At 39.3% G+C, this 20,689-nt stretch overlaps 1 protein-coding gene across 1 annotated transcript in view; it reads left to right on the top strand.

The window, feature by feature from the left end:
• Positions 1-20,689, top strand: part of LOC140358013 (protein shisa-8) — a 91,701-nt gene that overhangs the window by 24,771 nt on the left and 46,241 nt on the right. Inside the window, exon 2 of the mRNA XM_072442642.1 lies at positions 13,121-13,236. Coding sequence (XP_072298743.1) covers positions 13,121-13,236 — 116 coding nt within the window. The remainder of the gene's footprint in view (positions 1-13,120; positions 13,237-20,689) is intronic.

Below are 20,689 nucleotides of genomic sequence, written 5' to 3'. Positions count from 1 at the left end.
CGTTTGTCAGTGTGAAAATAATCAACATGTGAAATGCAGTTGCCAGTGTGAAAATAACGAATAATATCACATATAAGTCACTCTGGAGTATAGGTTGTATCTTCTCAATTAACACCCAATTTAAATAATCAATTTAGCTCAGGGGGTTTCTAAGTTTCTACGGAATGATGTGCCTGTAGGGAAAAAAGTCCACCTGTATGTCAAGGACATAGTGCTTTAGCTGATACAGAGATAAGACTGAACTGAACAACAGTAGACATCTTAAAATGACTAGAAATACACATATAAAAATACTAACTGCTGATTACGATACCACAAATTGTCACTAATAAATCTAATGAATTTCAATGTTAATTTCAAGACAAAATAGTATGATGTTGTCTCATAGTCATTATGTAGCTGTCTTACAATGTATAGTTTGTACTCTAATTAAAAACAAGTCAGTATTCAGTACACTCAATAAGTACAATGGCTTGTAGGTATTAGCATTTTTGTGAAAGAGCAACACAATGCGGCACACAATAGTGAAGTGGAAAGAAGCGTGTAAAAGTATTCAGGTAACAGGACACAGAATTTAAGTATAAACCTAAAATGTATCCAGCACAGAAAAGCATTTTTGGTTGGTGAACGTTATCATTGAATGGACGATATAAGCGTGGAGGTTTGTGAAGATAAAGCCTGATTTTGGTACTCAGATCACTGTCACGTGTGTTGGATAGAATGGGTGGTCCGGGGGGACAGTTTGATAAATTAGAGTCATTGGAGTGACCCTTACAGAAGGTGGCCACTCCATCACCAGAGCAACTCCACAAAAGACTGAATGAGCGCTTTAGTGGCTTTAATTTGATTACATTCAAGTAGATGACGATAGTGGCCATGTGCTGAACACCGGTGAGGACTGAGACTTGACAAACTCCATATTGTGGCTGAACTTTGATCTGAATGAATGCTGAAGGGACGAGCCGTGTGAGTGCCAGTGTGCACCATGAGCTAAACAGAGGCTGACTGCTGCAATGCAAAGCCCTGTGTTCTCTTGCTTTGTGTTGCAGTATATTGTATGGCTTCAAATGGAATTAATATATCAAATAGAATTGCTCTTGTCCATTTGTTCTGGTGATGAAGCAGCATCAGACAAAGGAATGACAGCAACAGAAAAACTATTCTGTTAAATTTTACAAAAAGTGTCCTGGGGGCATTATCCAGACAATAAACCATCCAATGCATAATTCAAAATAGCGATAAAAGGGAAGCCACTTTTATTAACTCTATGAGGGAGCAATAGCTCACAGATATTTACCAACTAACCAGACAACTGGTGGTTAAATGCTCACTGCTGGTATTTATTACTGTTACTTGCCTTGGTGGTCAGAAAGGATGTTTGTGCAGTACTAGTCCAGTTATGGTTTGATAGCCTATACTTCGTAGGTTTGGTTCTGTTCTAGTCCTGGTTTAGATCTGTTATGAATTATACAGTAATATATTTTAGAGAGAAAAAAAGTAGGTCAAATTCAAGGCATCTCCCATGACTGGTTGTTCTACATGGGTTCAACGGCACTTACTATTCAAGTGGTGGCTTTAGATTGTTGTTGATGCAAAGTCTGCACAAATGCGGAACAATGTACCAATAAAAAGATATATTGTACAAGGTACAACGTTTCAGGTCAGAATCAGACCACTGTGCACTGTCTGCATCTAGAAATGTTTTATCCTCTGCAAACATGAAGTGCGCTCTTAGCAAGCTAATTGTCGTTAGCTTTACCGTGACAGTATTCTCTAGTCTTGAACTTGAAACTTGTGAAAAGCGCTTATATAATAATTTTGGTAAATTATAAGGATGCTCGGGTGCTTTTAACTTTTTTAAGACAGTAAAAAAGAGGTACAACACCATTAAAGGGACAGTGTAGAATTTGTATTTCAAAATCTGTGTCCTAAGTAAACTCAAACTCAAATCAAGTATTGCTTTTACAAATAAAAATTGTAATGTTACTTAATTTCACACAAACATTGGAAATGGCCAAGTTGTCGGGGTCAGCCCTGTGTTCCCTGGGACTGCTATTCCTCAGTACCGCTATTTCCCGGGATGGTACCTCCAATCATGAAAGGTTCCGATGTTCCCCTTTGCCACAGGCTACTGTGGCTCTTCCACAAAGACAATATGATTCCGTACGGGTGATGCTGCTCTAGGTGGCTCTAGGTGCACTATTTACGCTATTCCTGTGCCAACACCGTAACAGCTCCATGACGCGGCTCTAGGTGCGCTTTTCCTGTCCGCTTTTTCTGTGCAAAACACTGCGACGGCTCCAACAGTGCTTGTAAAACAAATATCCACAAGAATCCCATCCAGCGATGGTACACCCGTGTTGCTCAGTCCCGCTGTACATGAGGAGGCAGCAGCGGATCTGGACATTACAAGAGGGAGGCGCAACACTAAAACCCGCAGATACAAAGCCAGGGGAGGACGATTTGCAATACCAAATAATTTTATTAGGCATAAAATATTATTATAACTCAGAATATATCCTCACCTGTATCCTGCAGTCAAAGGGTACCCAGAGTGGCACTACAATCCAATAAACATGTGCATGGACCGGACTCCTACAGCCTCAACATAACGTTCTCTGAATGCGTTGCCGTTCGTGGATCGTTTGGAAAATCCAATACGCACGAACAAACTTTCTGGAAGTGCGAGAGTCTTATTGAATAAACGCAGGAATACACATTCTGCGCCTTTGAAAAAAAGGGGAAGAGCGGGACTCTGTAAATGTGCACGCACCTATGTTTCCGGTACCAATGTTCCCAATTATTTGGTGTGGGGCATAGTGGACCCGGGGAATACCGGTACAGTAGTTCCCCGTCCATAGAAAATGGGGAACATCGTGCCGGGGAACATAGGAACTGAGAAATATAGGTACCAAGTTGTCATAATTTGATTATTTTTTAATAAGAAAGAAGAATGAGCCTTCACCTGAGACATGGCCTGTCCATATTCTGAGAAGAAGAAAACCTATGTGTCCTCTTTATTGTCAAGTATTTCTAAACCAGTAAACATACAGTAAACAACAGTAAATACCCTATCTTTAAGAGAATTTACTTTTGATCCCATTTGTAAACACTGCAGACTGTAAATGTGCCCTCTGTTAACATCTAATCAAGTCGCTGGCATGATCACTGATAGGAGAGTCCAGCTGCAGCCCCTTGGCCATAAATAGCACCCATCAAGACGAGGCTGTCACATTTGGAAAACACAACCTGTCATCTTGCCATCAATCTGTGCCTTGGGTGCCCCCCTTCCCCACTACCACCACCCCACCACCATCCACACCCGTTTACCTTACTGTCCATGTCAGTGTCCTGTTCAAGGTCACCCGACTGCACACCTCACATCTGCGTAGGCAGCCGGAGGAGCGCAGGAGACAGACAGTTGTGGTATTGCTTATTCATCAACGCTGCCATGACCGTGACATGTTTATATGACAGGAGCAGGAGTGTAGTGGGTGGGTCAAACATCTATAACCAAGAGATGTCTGTGTCAAATGCATTGTCAAGTGGCAGATCACGCCATGCATGGTTTTAGATTGAAAAGCAATACAAACGATGCATTCGGGCCACATGTATGGCTACAACAATTTGTCGAATGTCTTCACCCTACCGTGAGTGAATTAGGAAAAGTATTAAATTATATTTTTTGTGAATTGGGGATAGATTTGTGCTGCTTTGTGGTTAAGTGGCAAAGGCGGCAGCCCATATTCCATGTGAAACCGGCTAAAGTGTTGTGAGTTAGAATCCTGTTCCGTCTAATAAAGCCTTCGAGCAAGAAAAATCTGAGAAAAATTATGTTAAATTATAACTGTATTGTATTGTTGTATAATACGACGCACCTACTGCTCACTTGCAGACTCGTCGGCTCGTCCCCAGGAAAGCAGCACGTTTCCCTGTGTCTAAGCGCATGGATCTATCATAATTTAGTTCCCTCAGTGTATGGGACAAAATTAAGACAGAGAAAGACAGTTCGAGTTGGCTCAGAAGAGACGGAAATCTACGGGAGACGAGAGATGCGATGCGATCCATCACGCTAATAAACAAACGCACGTGTGTGTTGTATCAGTCCGTACGGAGGAGTGTGCATCAAATCGGCAAAAAATCGTACATTAAAAGCCTTTAAAGAACATGTTTGTAGAGGTCTAAGCTGCATGGTGAACAGGTTTTACCAAGACAACACAGGGACAGTTTTTTGTTGAAGAGGACTTCTTAATCTTAAAGCAATACAAAAGGAATGTAAAATCAGAGAAGACAATCACAAGAATTTCCTCCCTGTTTTCAAACACTTAAACTATTTGGACACATTTCGATTTCTGCTAATCCCAGATCAATACGGCTCTGTGTATCATAGTCAGGTGATTGATGAGGTTATGATTGTTGCCTGCATATACATTGTGTCGTCCTAGGCCCTGGTGACAAACTGGGTGTACGTGTGCCTGGCCTAGCGTGGGCCATGTTATGTACGTCACAAAGATGAACACGTGACAACACATCCCTGGAGGAACCAAGACCGTGCATGTTTTTTGTGCTTTCTTTCTAAAATAACACACCAAATAATGAGCGCAGACGGTGACTCACAGCCTGACATATGGTTGTGTGTGTATGACATCATCTTTACCGACGACATCCTGCCAGCAGCACATTCAGCCTGTAATGTTCACGTAAGACTGGAACTGTTCTGTTGCTCTGGTTCTCCTGCTCACTCAAACTGGTGCGTGTATACAAATGATTAGGTCATTATGGGAGCAGGTCATTGATTTTGGTCACAATGTTGCTAAACTGCTTTAGAATTAGCTTTAGAAATTGGTTGAAATGTTAGAATGAAATTGTAAAAGAACTAAAATATTTATTCTAATTATGACCATTTTCAAAAAGTAATTTCAATGAATGTAAATGTTAATGTACATTTTTGTAAATGGTAATGTAAAATTTGTATTCTTTTTATCTGTCTGTTTCTGCCACATTAACTGCACTGTATAATTTCCGTTTTATATATATCAATCATTCATAACCCTCACACATTCTCTTTCACACACCAGCATACACTGGAGGCAATGGTCTCCCATCCAAGTATCAACCAGCCCCATGCCTAATTAGCTTTCAAGATAGGGCATTGACAAGTTGGTATGGCCACACACCTGTGAGGATTATTCTGGTCTATTCCAATGCTCATATTGTCTTCTCTAAGATGTACCTCAACTTTGAAGCTAGAAACTACAGTTTTAACCTTGCTGAAACTGCTTCACTCCTCAGTGCACCAGAATAGGGCACATCCCAGCATGCTCTGACAACTGTGGCATTTATTTTGGACAGGAAAAAGGCTGCACTAGTTTTCATTGTTTTTCATATATTAATTCTCATTGCAAAGGGCTCCAAAAAGTAGTTCAAAAAGCTTGAATAATCCATAATATGATGACTAAATATGACAAATGTATATTAAGAGCACTGAAACTTTGAAACTTTCATTGTTACATTGTTGTATTTTGTTACATACTTACAGAGTCATTTAAGTTATGTATCATTTTCTAATCATCTTCTACTCCAGAAGTGATATGATTAAGTGTAAGAGCACTAAAGTGGCTTTTGAGAATATGAGTCGGTGTAATCCCCCATTCGTCTAGGAGTGTTGCATTGTAGAATTTTTTTTTGTATCATCTGGTTTTTAGAAAAACAAAACGACTCTCATCCAAGAGTCATTCTCAATCTGCGAATCAAGTCTGGGTTTTATATCCTACTCTGAGTAAGCCCTGCCCACCGGGCGGGACCTCCTGATAAAGGGAGTTTTGGTTTCACTTGAGACTGCTCTTCTTTGTTTACTATCACCCCTGTAATGGACAAGCAACATCCTATTATAACATGACTTTCGCTCCCTCCTCACTAAGTATGTGATTACCATCAGAATTCTCTGGGTGTCTCCCGCTCCAGGGTTTCAAAACGCTATTATCTATGACGGAAGATTGACTCTTAAACCTCAATTTTGGTTTAAAGAAGGCCTTCTTGACAACTTTCTTCACTGCATTGGATAGAGTAAACTACATTGCTCTGTTGTGTCTGCATCTTGTCCTTAGGGTGGACAAATTTTTGTCTTGAAGTATTGCCCGGTTTAAAATAAACATTGCCTTAACATTCTTTGCAGTTTTCCTGACAGTCCCGAGACATAAAGGATAGAGACACCAGTTGGTTCTCTTCACTTTATCAGGAGGTCCCGCCCGGTGGGCAGGGCTTACACAGAGCAGGATATAAAACTTGAGTTCCCAGACTCGATTTACAGATTGAGAATGACTCTTGGATGAGAGTCGAAACGTCCAGACGATACATCTGAATTTTCTCTGCTCTTGAGAATATGATTTTATCTGTCGATGCAGAGTTTCTTTCTCAGTAATGGGCATACAAACACAAATTCTTGAGTGGCTATGAGCACAGACAGGGCCTGGCATGGCGAGCGCGCAGCCATGCCAAGGGACATTATTTGGCAGCTGTCAGCTCTAATAGGAGTAAAGCAGGGTGGGAGACAGATTCAGGCTCTGGACCAAGCCTACCAGAGTGAACTATCTGGCACATAATGTGTATGTGTGGGGGAGGGTGTAGTAGTGTCATTGAAAAAATGCAATTGGACCCAACAACATCGGCAAGCTAAGTGGTCTGTTTAATTAAAAAGCTGATTATTTTACTTTGACTCGCAGCAGTAGTGATTTATCAGACCCCACCTCTCAATCAGAGAAGCGGTAAAGTTTTTTGCTTGGTTTTGGGAAGTAAACAGGGGTGAGGCTGGGATTTACAGATGTTGATCGGCTAAAAAAGAGCTAATCTGTCAAGCTGATCAATCAGATTCAGCGTTAGGTGAGTGTAAAAACTTCCCTCACATTGTATTGTTTCACGCAGAATGTGGTCTTTTACTATCTCACTCCAAAACACAGTGGTGTGGATTTCAAGAGATCTAGAGGCGCTGATGGTCGATAAGATCTACAAATATCTTTAGGACGATATAATTTTCATCACTTTCCCAAAATTAAATAATTTTAAATAACTACATACTCAATTAGTGCCTGTACTCACAGCACAATAATTAAAGAGTATAATAAGGAAAAATCTATAGAAATTATTTCAGACACCAGCAACCCTGTTTTTCAACTAACCAATAAGGGAGCAGTGTAATTTTCTGCAGTACCTTCTTTGGACTAAAGTGCTCAGGTAAATATTGGCCTACAGTATATATTTGAATGTTTAAGGCCGACAGTTAGTAAAAAGGGTAAATATCTATCTCTAGTTTTCAAGGAAATAAATAATTATTTGGCTTTCTGATGGGAGTCAAATGAAGCAATGATTGTAAGCCGGTTTTGGTGCATGGCTTTGAACTCTGTGAGGAAGAAAAGCCACAACTTCAAGGTGGATTTGGCTAAATGTGATTTTTACAGGCAGCAGTTTGTATCGTTTTTGGAGCTTTTTTGCAATTTAATAGTTATTTTATCTGGTTTATTATTTATTTTCAGCACAGTGTAGTAACGTGCCACTATAACAACTCACTTTTCTGAAGGTAAAACACTGGTTGTGTGTTTGGGGATGACTCTTCTCTGACCTTGCATGCAAGTATGGGGAGTGGATGAATAATATATGAAATTGTAACGTGACTTTTTACTTCATAGGAATAATGCATTATTCATATTATTATTCATATTAACAAGATTATAAAATGTAATCTACTTATTTCTCCTATTTTATATGTGAACCAGTGCTGTTTACTGCAGTGTACATCACTGATAATCTGCATGTTCTTGAGGAGGACAACTTTTCAGTGTTGTGTAGGCCATTGACACAGCATTCTATTTGTGGGAAGTGAAATAACAGTTTTCAGCATTGTCATGTGAAATGAGTGGGTTCGCGTGCATGCTCAGATCCATGCGTCCATGGGTCTTGTAATATACACTAACCTGCTGTGACAGTGAGGAGTGATTCAGCATCCAAACGCAGCGTTCACTCCCCAGAGTGAGCACATTGTGACGAGGGTTTCAGCAAAATCATTCTAAATGTATTGTCTGATTTAGTGACGCTGATGTTAAAGCAATAAAGCACAAGCGTGTAGACAAGCAACAGTGCAAAGCGGTGCCCTTAACAGAATTAGAGTGAACAGACAGAGGCTTCATTATGGGTGTTGTGCTGCAGTCTGACCAAAACAAAATGAGTAAATTCAATTCCTCACAGGACGGCATGCTGCTGTTTGTATTAGACACAATTGTATAAATGAGCAGTAAGTGATTGCATAAAAGGTTATGAAAGAATTGAACTGAGCAAACATCAAATCCACATGATCCTAACATTGTAAAATAGATTTTAGTTTGAGCTGCTCATAAGTGCATAGCCCAGGGCTCTGCCAAGTACACATTAGCTCCTTGGTTTAGGCCTGTTTTAGATCAGTGTTAAATAGGCTATGTCAGAAGAGCTGCTGTGTGCAAGTGCCTCCAATTACATTTGTCACATTTGGAACGAATATACATTCATTATGCACAAAGAATTACTGTGTCAGCATTGATTTAGATCTGCATTCAGACTGAGAATGGCTCATTTGTGCCTAATCTTTGTGAGAACGTCTAAGATAAGCTATTGTCATATTATTAGGCTCATCGAGGAAATTATACCCCAAATTTCCACAAATGTATTTCTGCATGCTGACCATGTGTATTACTGCGTAGAGGTAAGATAAGATAAGATAAGATAAGATATTCCTTTATTGTCCCACATGGGGAAATTTCATTGTTGCAACGCAGGTAGATCCAGAGGTAGATACAGAAGAACCGATCACTTATAGGAAGTCTGAAAAACACTTTCAGTAGAAGATCTCCTATAAATAAATAAAAACTCACATAGACAAATAAATAAATACCATGTGGGCAATGTATCAAAAAAAATATCATATTGTGAATGCTATTTTAGAAATAAAAGTTGCAATCTTAAAGTATGAAGTAATATTTCTTCACTTTTATGTATAATTTTACAGTCTGATACTTAAACCTCGTCTAATACATTTTAAGACATGTTTTAGCAAATTTCTGTTGAATTGACAAAATATTGTCTGAACATCGTTATCGAAATATAGATCTCGATAAAGAGGGTTAAGATTAAGATCTCCAAACCCTATTTACTCATTTCCTCCCCTCACCGCGGACTATTTCAACTGAATCGATACATCGCAAGTTGGTGAGTTTATGTGACGGTGTGACTGCGAGAAGGACAACACAAACCAGAAGATTGACTGACTTGACTGCTGCAGGGATATAAAAAAAAGTGGGCCGAAGGGTGAAGTGTCCGGGAGGTCACATAAGAGTAGATCACAAGGATAAAAAGAAAAGAACTAAAAGTTGAAGATAATTTGTAGAGAGATATACAGGCCTCCCAGCAACAACAAGGGAGCAGGATGCATGAAGTTGAGCAGATTAGACAGAAAGGATTAGAAAAAGAGATGTTTCCTCTGAGATAGTGCGCCTAGATAACAAGCGAGCAGAGTGATGCGTTTTGGCTGCTGGGGAAAGCAAAAAGAGTGGACAAACTTTAATGAGAGAGAGCTACTAGACAAACTGGATTGGCCTGCCAGTGTAAAAACACAAAATATATGGGTACAGTGTGTTCCAGTGATGTCCTCGGTCGTCCTTCTACAGGTTGTACTACACAGATTTTATTAGCCATGTCCATTAGTGCTGTTGTAATTGTTTCATTAGCAGATGATCGCCAGGTCCTAATTACACTGCAAAAACTGAATGTCTATGAAATCAATTGACTCAAGAATGTTGTATTTGTTCCACTTTCACCATGGATCTTTTTGTAAACTAGAAAAAGGAAAAGTCTTGGGTGAACATATATTGAGAAGGAAATAAAGCCATTTTAAAAGTGGGAGTTCCCACTTTTAAAGGTATGTTGTTCTTTTTTGCTGCGTAATCCTTTTATAATGGCATAATGTAATGACAGTATAAAGTGGATGCAGCAGTGGTAAATATTAGCAGGCGTTTTAGCACCAAAGAGCTTAAAAATAGCAGCAGATTTAATGTGGCTGCGTTGAATTCATTTTATGGTGCAGGTTTTTCACGCTCGGCGCTCTCATGGTCGTCGTTACGCAGCAGGCTAATAAAAAGACAATTGCTGTGGTGTATTTTAAAAGGCCTCAACAGTGCAATTAACAGAGAGGAAATATGCACGGCTCTCCTGTTGGCAGTGCCTAGGTCAGCTCCGATTAGTTCAATGTGTGGCTGTGATGTCCTTGTGAACACTGATGCAATAGGCTCGGGGGTGCTTGTTAATATGACAGATACTAGGTGTGGGAAGATCACGACTTGGCAACAGATTAGAGAGATGCGACAAGTGCATATTTCTGATACAAAATGTATCACTTTAAGCTATTTTTCAACATTTATTTATTTAATTGATTGACTGATTCAGACTTAGTTAAATCGACTTTTAGGAGCTTTAACCATATTACAATTATGCCACCTTGTCATTAAAGCACCATGCCAAAGTTGTATTTAGAGTGATTCATGCATATTTGAGTATTCTTTATTTTCAGCAAATTCGAGGCAATATTACTTCAGTCCAGTCCTAAACCATCAGCTGCGTTCCTGTCATCCAGCTCCCCGCTAATGCCTTTAAAGCAGCTCTGCTTGTGTACAAGTCTCTCCATGGCCTAGCACCAAAGTACATCTTGGATATGTTAGTGCCATATGAACCATCTCGGACTCTGAGGACCTCAGGGACCGGCCTCCTGCTGGTGCCCAGAGTCAGGACAAAACATGGGGAATCTGCGTTTCAGTTTTATGCAGCTAAAATCTGGAACAGTCTTCCTGAAGATGTGAGACAGGCTTCTACTCTGACAATGTTCAAATCTAAGCTAAAAACAGTTTTGTTTAGCTGCGCATATGACTGAAAGGATTTTTTCTTTGCACTCTTCTCTTTTGTTTGTGATTTTATTAGTTTAGAAAATCAGTTGGATTGATAATTTTTAATTTTGTTAATTTTATTGTATTTCTGTTTCTGTAATTTCTTTGTGATTTGAATGCATTTTTCCTGCTGTGAAGCACTCTGAATTGCCTTGTGTATGAAATGTGCTCTACAAATAAACTTGCCTTGCCTTGCCTTGCCTTGCTGCAGCTAAAGTACACACAAGTACCACAGGAATACATCTGTTTACATTGTTTTAAAGTCAAATGGAATTGAATATGATCTCAGTGTAGTATTTATGTATAATAGGCCAAACCCCCAAAAATATAATAGCGATGTGCTTCCTGACTGCCACATTTTCACTAAAAACTAGAGTTTCCCTGGGAATATTTCTAAATTATGTTAGAATATACTGGGCGTGCGAGAAGAGGACGTATGTATTTAAATCTAGCTAACTTCCTACTAGCTCCCCCAAACCCTTTGGTGCATCGTTAATATTGGTATGCATGAATGTTCGGTCACATGTACGGCTTTAGAACAGCTTTTTTTTCAAATGGCAAAGCTGAGTTGGATCGCTAAAGCTCATAAAATCAGAACGCTGCTTTCGGCTCTTACTTCCAGGTTGGCGAAAGATAACATACTTTATCCTTAGATGCAGATGGCGTACAGCAGTGTCATTTTGACAGAAGTGTTGCTTTTACAAGATGTTATATGGGGAGAAAAGCTAAATTTTCTGATTTACAAGAAAAACGTCAGGACAGAATAGAACCTAACAATGCAGAAGCCATCTAAAATAGATGAAAATGCGAGTGGCCAGAGCTGTTAAGTGGTAATGGAATTGCCTCGTCCAAATGAACATAACAGATGAGCAGCACAATTTATTGCAAATAAATGTACAAAATAATAAGCTGACACAGTACTAAATCTAAAACTCTGACAGAGAATTACACTAAAAACCTTTTACTGTAAGACATGGTGTTGTTTTTTTTACAGTAAAAGCGATATACATATTTTAGTAATGGCTTAATAAATTGAATCTGAATTGCACCTGGTTTTTGACCTAGTTGATTCTCTTGATTTCAAAACAATTTTGACTACCAACTTTCAGGGACTTAAATGGGATTAAATGACAAGCAAGTTTAAAATAGCATATCAGAATATTACAGTAGTACTCATGCTTTCTCATGTTTTGTTTATGCAGATTATGTATTGTGAACAATGAGTCAGGGATGTTGCTATTTTTTTTTAATGTTTTTTCATTTAAGAAAAAACAATATAACATGACCAGAGAGTGGAAGGAGTAGCCTAAATAACAGTTAATAAAATGGCAGTCATGGAGTATACCCCCATGTCATTTTCCCATCTGTCCCAATGTTTGGTTACTGTATTTTCCGGACTATAAGTCGCTCCGGCTGTCGACTATAAGCCGAAAGCCAAAAAATGCCAAAATATTTGATATAATTTGAATAATGTGCACTTTGACATGGAAAAAGCTTGATCATTTTTACCAGCTGAATCCCCTCCAAACATGTGACCACTGTGACGTACACACAATAAATTACCTTCTCTTTCTCATTTATTTTGAATATATTTAGTAGAAAGGCTTTCCAAATAATGAATTTATATAATTTAGATATTATTTCCCTTCCGATTTATATACTTTAATAAATATGTCCGTTAGAGGGCCACAATGGTCATTGCTTTGTTTAATCTCTTCATTATAATAAATTCTTATTTGTAGTAACTTCTCATTCATTGACAATAAAACCCTTTCTGATTCTAATTCTGATTCATTTTGTTTTGGCTGTTCTATAAGAGAGAATATCGTATGTTTGGTCTTTTCCAGTCTGTGCAGCAGTTTTGTACAACTTGTTCAAAGGATATCTTTGTATTAAATGATTGACAATCTAACTTGGCAAAGCTCCAGACAGTCTCTTTGTGCTCCATTTGAAACACATTCAGAGCACTTCTGTTTTATAGAGAGGAACCATCTGTTTCTCACTGTGTTAAGGCTGTGTGGAATCGCATATTTTCATTTGTATTGATCATTTCCCTCAGCCTGAGCCTCTCCATCTCTGTATCAGCTTTTATTATTGTGAAACATTTGCAGTTGAATGGCAGTAAAAATTGTAAAATGTGCGTGTTTTTTCTCTCTCTCCAGGGCTCTAACAGAGTTGTTAAAGCAGCCAGGAGAGGCAGGAGCACTGGATGGAGGTGGGGTCCATCATCCTATAGGGACCAACGGCATCTCCGCTCGGGCCCTGCGCGCCAACACTGGTCAGTCCTACACACTCACACACACAATTACACATGTGCTATTCTTATGGGACAGGCCGCTTGTATTTAATTAAGATGTAATTAGCCCTGCTCCAGCCCGGCCCCACTGAGGGAGCACTGTGACCCATCTGTCTTCTTACACACTCTCAATATAACCCTATGGGGAATCAGAAACACCACTTCCTTCATTTGTAACAGGACCTGAGCCATTTCTCAAGGATAAAAGAAATGGATTTTAGTTAAAGAGGGTTTATCCAACAGTTTTTATTTTTTTAATTTAGCCCCAGTACAGATATATTGTAAAAATATTGTAAAATCAACTCTAAGAGTGAAAATAAGTCCATCTTGTGCTGTCTGCATCTAATATAGAGCGTTTTATTCTGCACAAAGCAGGGAGTGCGCTGTTAGCATGCTGGTTGTTGTTAGCTTTACGGTGACTGCAAAACTCACTTTGCCCTCAGAGAGTTGTGAAAAGAGCTAATAAACTTAGCCGTCACAGTAACACTGACAAACATTAGGCGCACGTCCTGCTTTATAGAGAAAACAATGCTCTATTCACCTTATTCCAGAAGTCCGTCTGAGCGCCACCATCCCACCTAATCCTCCTTCTGGTTGTATTAGTTCACATAGGACTGCCGATCTTGAGAGAAAGTAAGTTCTACACCGACTAAAAAGCCATTTTCACGCCACCCAGGAAATCGGTGAATTGTTACTTTGTTGGTCACATGAACATTGGACATTTTACACAAATCAAACTACTTTATAGCACATTTTAGAGACTTTTCTCTCATTTTCCACTTAAAGATAAGATAAGATGAATTATGGAGGATTTTTTGGCGCCAAATCTTTGTCTCATTTCCTCGTGGCGTGGACAGCTGAGTAGTTCATTCACATGTCAATCATAGGACGCATCTACTGCACAGCTGCAGCCTCGTCGGCTCGTCCCCAGCATAGCAGCACGTTTCCCTGGCTGCGCATGCGTGGTTGATATGCCGGTGTGTGTCTAAGCGCATGGATCTATTATAATATAGTTCCCTCAGTGTACAGGACAAAATTAAGACAGAAAAAGACGGAAATCTACGAAGACGAGAGATGAGATGAGAGATGAGATAATCCTTTATTGTCCACACATGGGGAAATTTCATTGATACAACGCAGGTACAGAGGAAAAGGACAGATAACAGATTATAGGAAGTTTAAAAAACACTCTTAATAGAAGAACTCTTATAAACAAAAACTCCTATAGACAAAACCCATTTCCCAAAAAGGGATGGAGGGGAAAAATTAGGATGTCCGCCGGGGTAACGTGACAATCTCCGGGTAAGACGATGGTTCTCCGCAGTTTTATGAGTTCCTCCTTTGTATAAACGACGCAATGCGATCCGTCTCGCTAATAAACAAACGCACTTGTAGAAACAAGGCTTTTGTGTGCCTCCGCACGGGGGTGAGTGCGCATGCGCACTTCCGCTTGAGTTCTCAAATCGGCGAAAAATCCTCCATTATTCCTTTAAGTGAAGCTCGGCAAAAGTGGCCGGGGCAAAATAAGGTAAATAATCAGATATAGGGCTGGGCAATTAATCGAAAGAGACAGATTGGCAGATCGACATTGGGTCACATGAAATCGTCAATTATTTGGGAGGGGTTTTTGAATTGAGAGGTCCATAGTCGAAGTGGTTTTGAGAAAATGTCAGACTTTGGGGGGAAAAATGTGAATATTACTTGTGTTAAATGGCACAGATTAAAAGTCTGTAGTTTATGTTAATGAAATCATTACTAAAAGCCATTTTTACTTTGTTTTCGGAAAGACCAAAAAAAATCAAATTGAAAATCGAGATCGCCCCATGACAAAACAGATTTTACTTTATTACATGCACATAATTTGGTACAGGCCCATTAAGCAAGCCGCTCTGGGTGACAAAATCCAACTGCTGTGCACTATAAAGCATCACAAACCCGGAAGTAGCTCTATTAGCAGTAGAGATTTAGAATATACAGGCCATAAAGCTCAAGCAGTGGACAGTAATTTATCTGGGCTGAGCACTACACTAAAGGAAAGGCATGGTGCTTTGTCCGAACACATGTGCAAACTGGGCCAATTGGTTTTGGCAACGATCATGAAAAAAACCCTCTAGTTAGCAGGATTTAGCATTGCTCATGAATCAAACTCTGCTTTGCCCCCTGAAAGTGGTAAAACATGCTTATAAACTCATCCCTGTGAAGAATGCATTAAGAGAATACAATCATCTAAACCAGGCATGTCCAAACTACGGCCCGGGGGCCAAATGCGTCCCGCAGCCCATTTTTTGTTGGCCCTTCGGCTTCCTGCTAAGTTGGTCCAAACAACAAAAAGTAGTACTTTTTACTGTAAAATTCAAGCATTTTTATGTGATAACAACCTATTATTAATGTTCCAAATATTATTAAAGGTGTGGAGGCTCATCGAACAATTTTTAAGTATTCGAATTGTCGGGTTGTTTGTGGCCCTCTGCTCCATAGAAATTTCAAAATGCGGCCCTCGGTGAAAAAGGTTTGGAAACCCCTGGTCTAAACCATTTTTGTCATTATGGTTTAACAATATGGACATGTTTTGGAGTCATTTTGCTAGTGCTAATCTTTTTCAACAAACAAAATTTGATTAAAACATGCTAGATGGTGTAGTTCCTCATTGATCCAGGAGATGTCAAAAACATTATCCACATGACTACATTTGAAACTTTTATTTATAAAAGTAGAATTTGTTTCTTTTTTTCTTTTGTGTATTTAATTTGCTTCTGAAACGGTGGTACGGGGATAACTGGTGGTACTCAGCAACTATTTCCACTCCGAACTTCCTTTATATTAATATAAAGGTTCATATGTGTCCTGATTAAGGTCATTGTTTGTCCTGGTTGGTTACAGTATACATAATTTAGTCATGATTCAGTCTGCTTTTAGACCTGGTTTGGGCCTTATTTAGTCTGTCTATTCCTGTGGAAACGGTAATCGCTGATACTCATACTAAATCTTTAGCATAATGTAGAAGCAGTAGGTCTTGGCTGGGGTATGACTTTAAAAACTGCAGTTATCTACCCAAAGTGTGCGCAGAGCTACACCATATTAATAAACATGACTCTAAAAGGAGGTTATTTGGACAAACATAAAAGCTGCAAGAATCTTTTATAAATGCAGCGTTTCTTACATAAATTATGACGTTCTTGGGCTTTAGTTCATCTCTCATGCTGTTACCACCGCCACGCTTGCATAGACAAAAGGCAATGCTTTTATCCTTCTGCATTACATTAAACAATACGTGTCCTGTCCCTCACCCCCAAACCGCTCTGATAAGCTCTGCAATTCGCTCAAAAACAAAGGAAATTTGTGTGGAGCAACATTCTTGGTTTTGTTTATCTATATGAAGAAAATTTAGTAAAAAAAAAAAGTTTAATGTTGGCTTGAATGGGGTTACCGGTTAGAATATGGACTATGAACCAATTAATTCCTCCGGCTAATTAGACAAAAAGTGAAGTAATTGAGGGAATTAGTAGTTTCTGTAGTTGACTCATTAATTAAAGATGGCAGCATATAAGTGGTTGTTCAAATAGCTTAGGGTTGAAACATAGGGATAAATAATAAGGCATTCTAAAAATCCCATTGTTAAACTAATGACCTCAAAACTATCCCAGACTGCTGCGGTGTCCAGCAAAATTAAGACTTTGAGCGGATTCTTCATTACACTGACCTCGGCTGCAGTGTGCCAAGGTCAGTGTAACGGCACATTGATTTTCTAAGTCTTGAGGGACCCTCTTGAACTGCACTAACAGTGAAGTCAGTGTACACCCTTTTCTACAATATTTGTTTCTATATCAAAGCCATTATTGATGTTTTCCAATGCCACAACATGCAAAAATGTATCCTAATCCAGATTAAACTAAGGATAAACATGAACAACTGATTTATAGAACTATAGAACATGGTTTGTGAGTGGGTCAACAACAGGTAACTCAATCATTTTTGACATTAGCAGAAAATAGTTTAACTATGTTGATTGCTAGAAGTCAGAGGTGAATCGCCAGATTAGTTTGAGTTTAAAAATGGCGATAGTAACTCAAACAACAGATCAAACAGGCGATCGAAGACGATCGTCTTTGAAACTCTGAAACTGATAGATGACCAGTGAACTTCTCTGTTTTACATGCGTGACTTAAATAAATAAATCTGATTGCACAATTCTGTTTGAGCTTGACTCGAGGCATGATAGAGGGAGTGATTTGTAGGTTTTAGAGGGAGTGCTCTAAAACCTACAAATCAAGTTTGAAATCTGGGGGTAATAATGGACTCAGACTTGAACTTTAACAGCCACATCAAATCATCAATAACATCAGCAGCTTTTTACCATCTAAAAAACATTGCCAAAAACTAAAGTATAGTGTCTAAACCAGATTTGGAGAGACTTATCCATGCAATTGTTTCCACTTGATTAAACTACTGTAACGGTCTGCTCACTGGCCTCTTCAAACTCCAAATAGACTTTAAAGATAAGATAAGATAAGATATTCCTTTAGTAGCTTTGCTTGTATTAAAGTCTCTCCATGGCCTCGGAACAAAGTACATCTTTGACACGTTAGTGCCATATGAACCATCTCTGACTCAGAGGACCTAAGATACCGGCCTCCTGCTGGTGCCCAGAGTCAGGATTTAACGTTGGGAATGTGCGAAAGCTAAATCTAGGGAGGGTGCAGACGAGACTGGGTCCATCATTAAAGATACAAAAGCACCACACATAAGGTGGAGGCGTCGACGAGAGAGCCGTGGTAAAAGATGATTACACTCAGCACAGACGTGTGCAGAGGCAGAAAGCGCGCTCACGTATAGGGACGGTCAAACATGGGAAAGAATCAATCTAAAAGCGATGTGCCCATTCCAGAGACTCATGTCACGCTGGCAATGTCAAATAAATATGGGAAAGAGTGTCTGGAGTGTCTGCCAGTGTGGGCCAATAGATTTGGTTTTCGATCTGGCGGATCACTAAGCACGGACAAAATGTATGATTCATGTCATTCAAAATTGTTAAATTGAATGAATAGACACAGATGCTGTGATTTCTGTCATGTGATTTAAATGCATTTTTTCCTATTGTGTTAAACACTATTAATTGTGTATGAATTGTGCTCTACATATAAACCTGCCTTGATGACCAAAATCACTCTTCGTAAAGAATTGGTTGTGTGTACTCTGGATCCCAAGCAATCCTCAAGCTGCATTTCTTTAACTTTATCTGGGTTACATAAAATTTGCAATCGCATTCAATTAATCGAAAGGACAATCAATTAAAATGTATCTAAATAATGTTAGTTGCAGCCCTAGTCCATAGAGGTATACAGGCCTGTTTTACAGTTTACAGACCAAGTGACTGGGTATGTATGCTTATCTTTGAGGACATTTAGTCTTTTTGTAATGATTTTCTAATTGCAACAAGGTCTAATTCCGGTTTTAGTCCATTTTGATGTGGTGTCTGAATGCATCTTTATTGAGTACTGAGCAGTTTTGTCTCCTCTCTGACACTTCACCTTCACTCCTCCCTCTGATTGTCCCTGGTCTGCTGCGCGGCTTGTCATTTCTCTTTCTTCTGATGTCCCTCCATTAAAGCGCCGTGTCTTTTCTAACCTCATTTAATCCCGCTCCCCGCCCTCACATTAGCGTCTTCACTGACTTTGGCTCTTGTTTTCCCTTGTTCTCTCTTCTCCTGACCTCTCCTCCTCTCTTTGTGACATGTCTTTCTTCTCTTAGCAGCTTCACATGTAGTGGCTGTTGTATAAACTACATTTGTCTCTCTTCTTTTTAATCCGCTCTGGTAGAATGACCTCACACCTCATGTTGTTCATAAGATAAGATAAGATAAGATATTCCTTTATTGTCCCACATGGGGAAATTTCATTGGTGCAACGCAGGTAGATCCAGAGGTAGATACAGAAGAACAGATCACTTATAGGAAGTCTGAAAAACACTTTCACTAGAAGATCTCCTATAGATAAATAAAAACTCCCATAGACAAATAAATAAATACCATTGCATGTGATCCCGACAGTAATTGCACATGAATATGTGTCACGACAGCACATAGATTGCACATGAATTTCACAGTAATTGCACATGAATTGCACATGAATTCCAACAGCAATTGCACATATGACAGAATTGCACATCAGTATTAGATGTGCAATTCTGTCATATGTGCAATTGCTGTTGTCATATGTGCATCTTAGTTACTTAAAGTTTACTGGAGAATCTATGGAAGAAGCATGTTTGATTTGACAATGACAGGGGTGAGCTGTGTGTTTCAGAACATTTTGCAGAAGCACAGAATTATTTACTGATATGTCTGGAATCATCATGTACAACATAAGGTCTATTAGCACCAATACATAAGAGTTGAGGAATTCTATGCTTCCATTGCTTGTTTATAACCTCTGATGATATGGGCTTATTCAAAAAAGAATGTCAACATGGGCAAAGATGGGATATTTCTAAAAACTGAGCTATAGCGAGAAAAATCAACTGCCAGGGTGGACGTGGTTGTGTTTTTTCTTAATCATATTTTTAGCAATGATTCCTAACTAAAGTGCATACAATATGACATGTTAAAGGGGACTTTTATGAGCTTTTGAGTAGGGTTGGGCTACATATGTAATATAAAAAATATGTAATTTGCTTTTGGGGAAATTTGCTAAACTATTGCAATACATTTCCACATATATTGCAACTAATTTTCCCAGCAGTTGCGAAGGCAGGCACGTATTGCAGCTAATTGAGAACCTTAACAGCTAAAAACATTATAACACTGTATGTTTTTAGTACAGATCTGTTCTGGTTAGAATCTGCAGTGGAGTGTGTCTCTTAAACACTGACTTCAAAGAGCCAAACTCTGTACTATTACTCGTTATCGATCACGCTATTCCCACTCCCCGGCCGTCAAAGCGTCTGCTCCATCGCTCACAGCTTACGGGCTGCTCCGAGCCACCAGAGAACGACCCGCACTATTGGCGCTATTTTTAGAAGCGACTGCCGTGGCCAGTGACTTTATACCGGGCCCACATTTCCCCGCTCTGTTATCGGGCCAGGCTCGGGTCCAGGTGAGCGTGGGGAAGTAAACACAAGCACAACGAGGAATTGGAGAAAGTGATTGGCTAAGAAATTAAACAAAATTACTGCAAATGTGAAAAAGAAGCATCAGATGGGTTTAAAGGTGAGGTTTTACTTCCTAATATTTCATTGGTTTCCATTACACGCAGCTTTCTACAATCCAGAACATGGAAACATGGAAAAGGAATTAGGCGTCATATGCATGAATTTTATGGATGATTTCATTTATTATTTATTTTGCAGCTTTTTGTGATGGGAGTAAAAACAGCGGCAGTGCCATGTGCATTTGGGGTGTACAGATTTCCATAAAGACTTGAGCCAAGCATGTCTGAAT

The sequence above is a fragment of the Eucyclogobius newberryi genome, unplaced genomic scaffold, assembly GCF_026437365.1.
Source record: "Eucyclogobius newberryi isolate DKJ021-1_F unplaced genomic scaffold, fEucNew1.0.hap1 SCAF_13, whole genome shotgun sequence".
Lineage (NCBI taxonomy): Eukaryota > Metazoa > Chordata > Actinopteri > Gobiiformes > Gobiidae > Eucyclogobius > Eucyclogobius newberryi.
The sequence above is the reverse complement of the archived record's forward strand: the minus strand, read 5'-3'. Positions and strand labels throughout refer to the sequence as shown.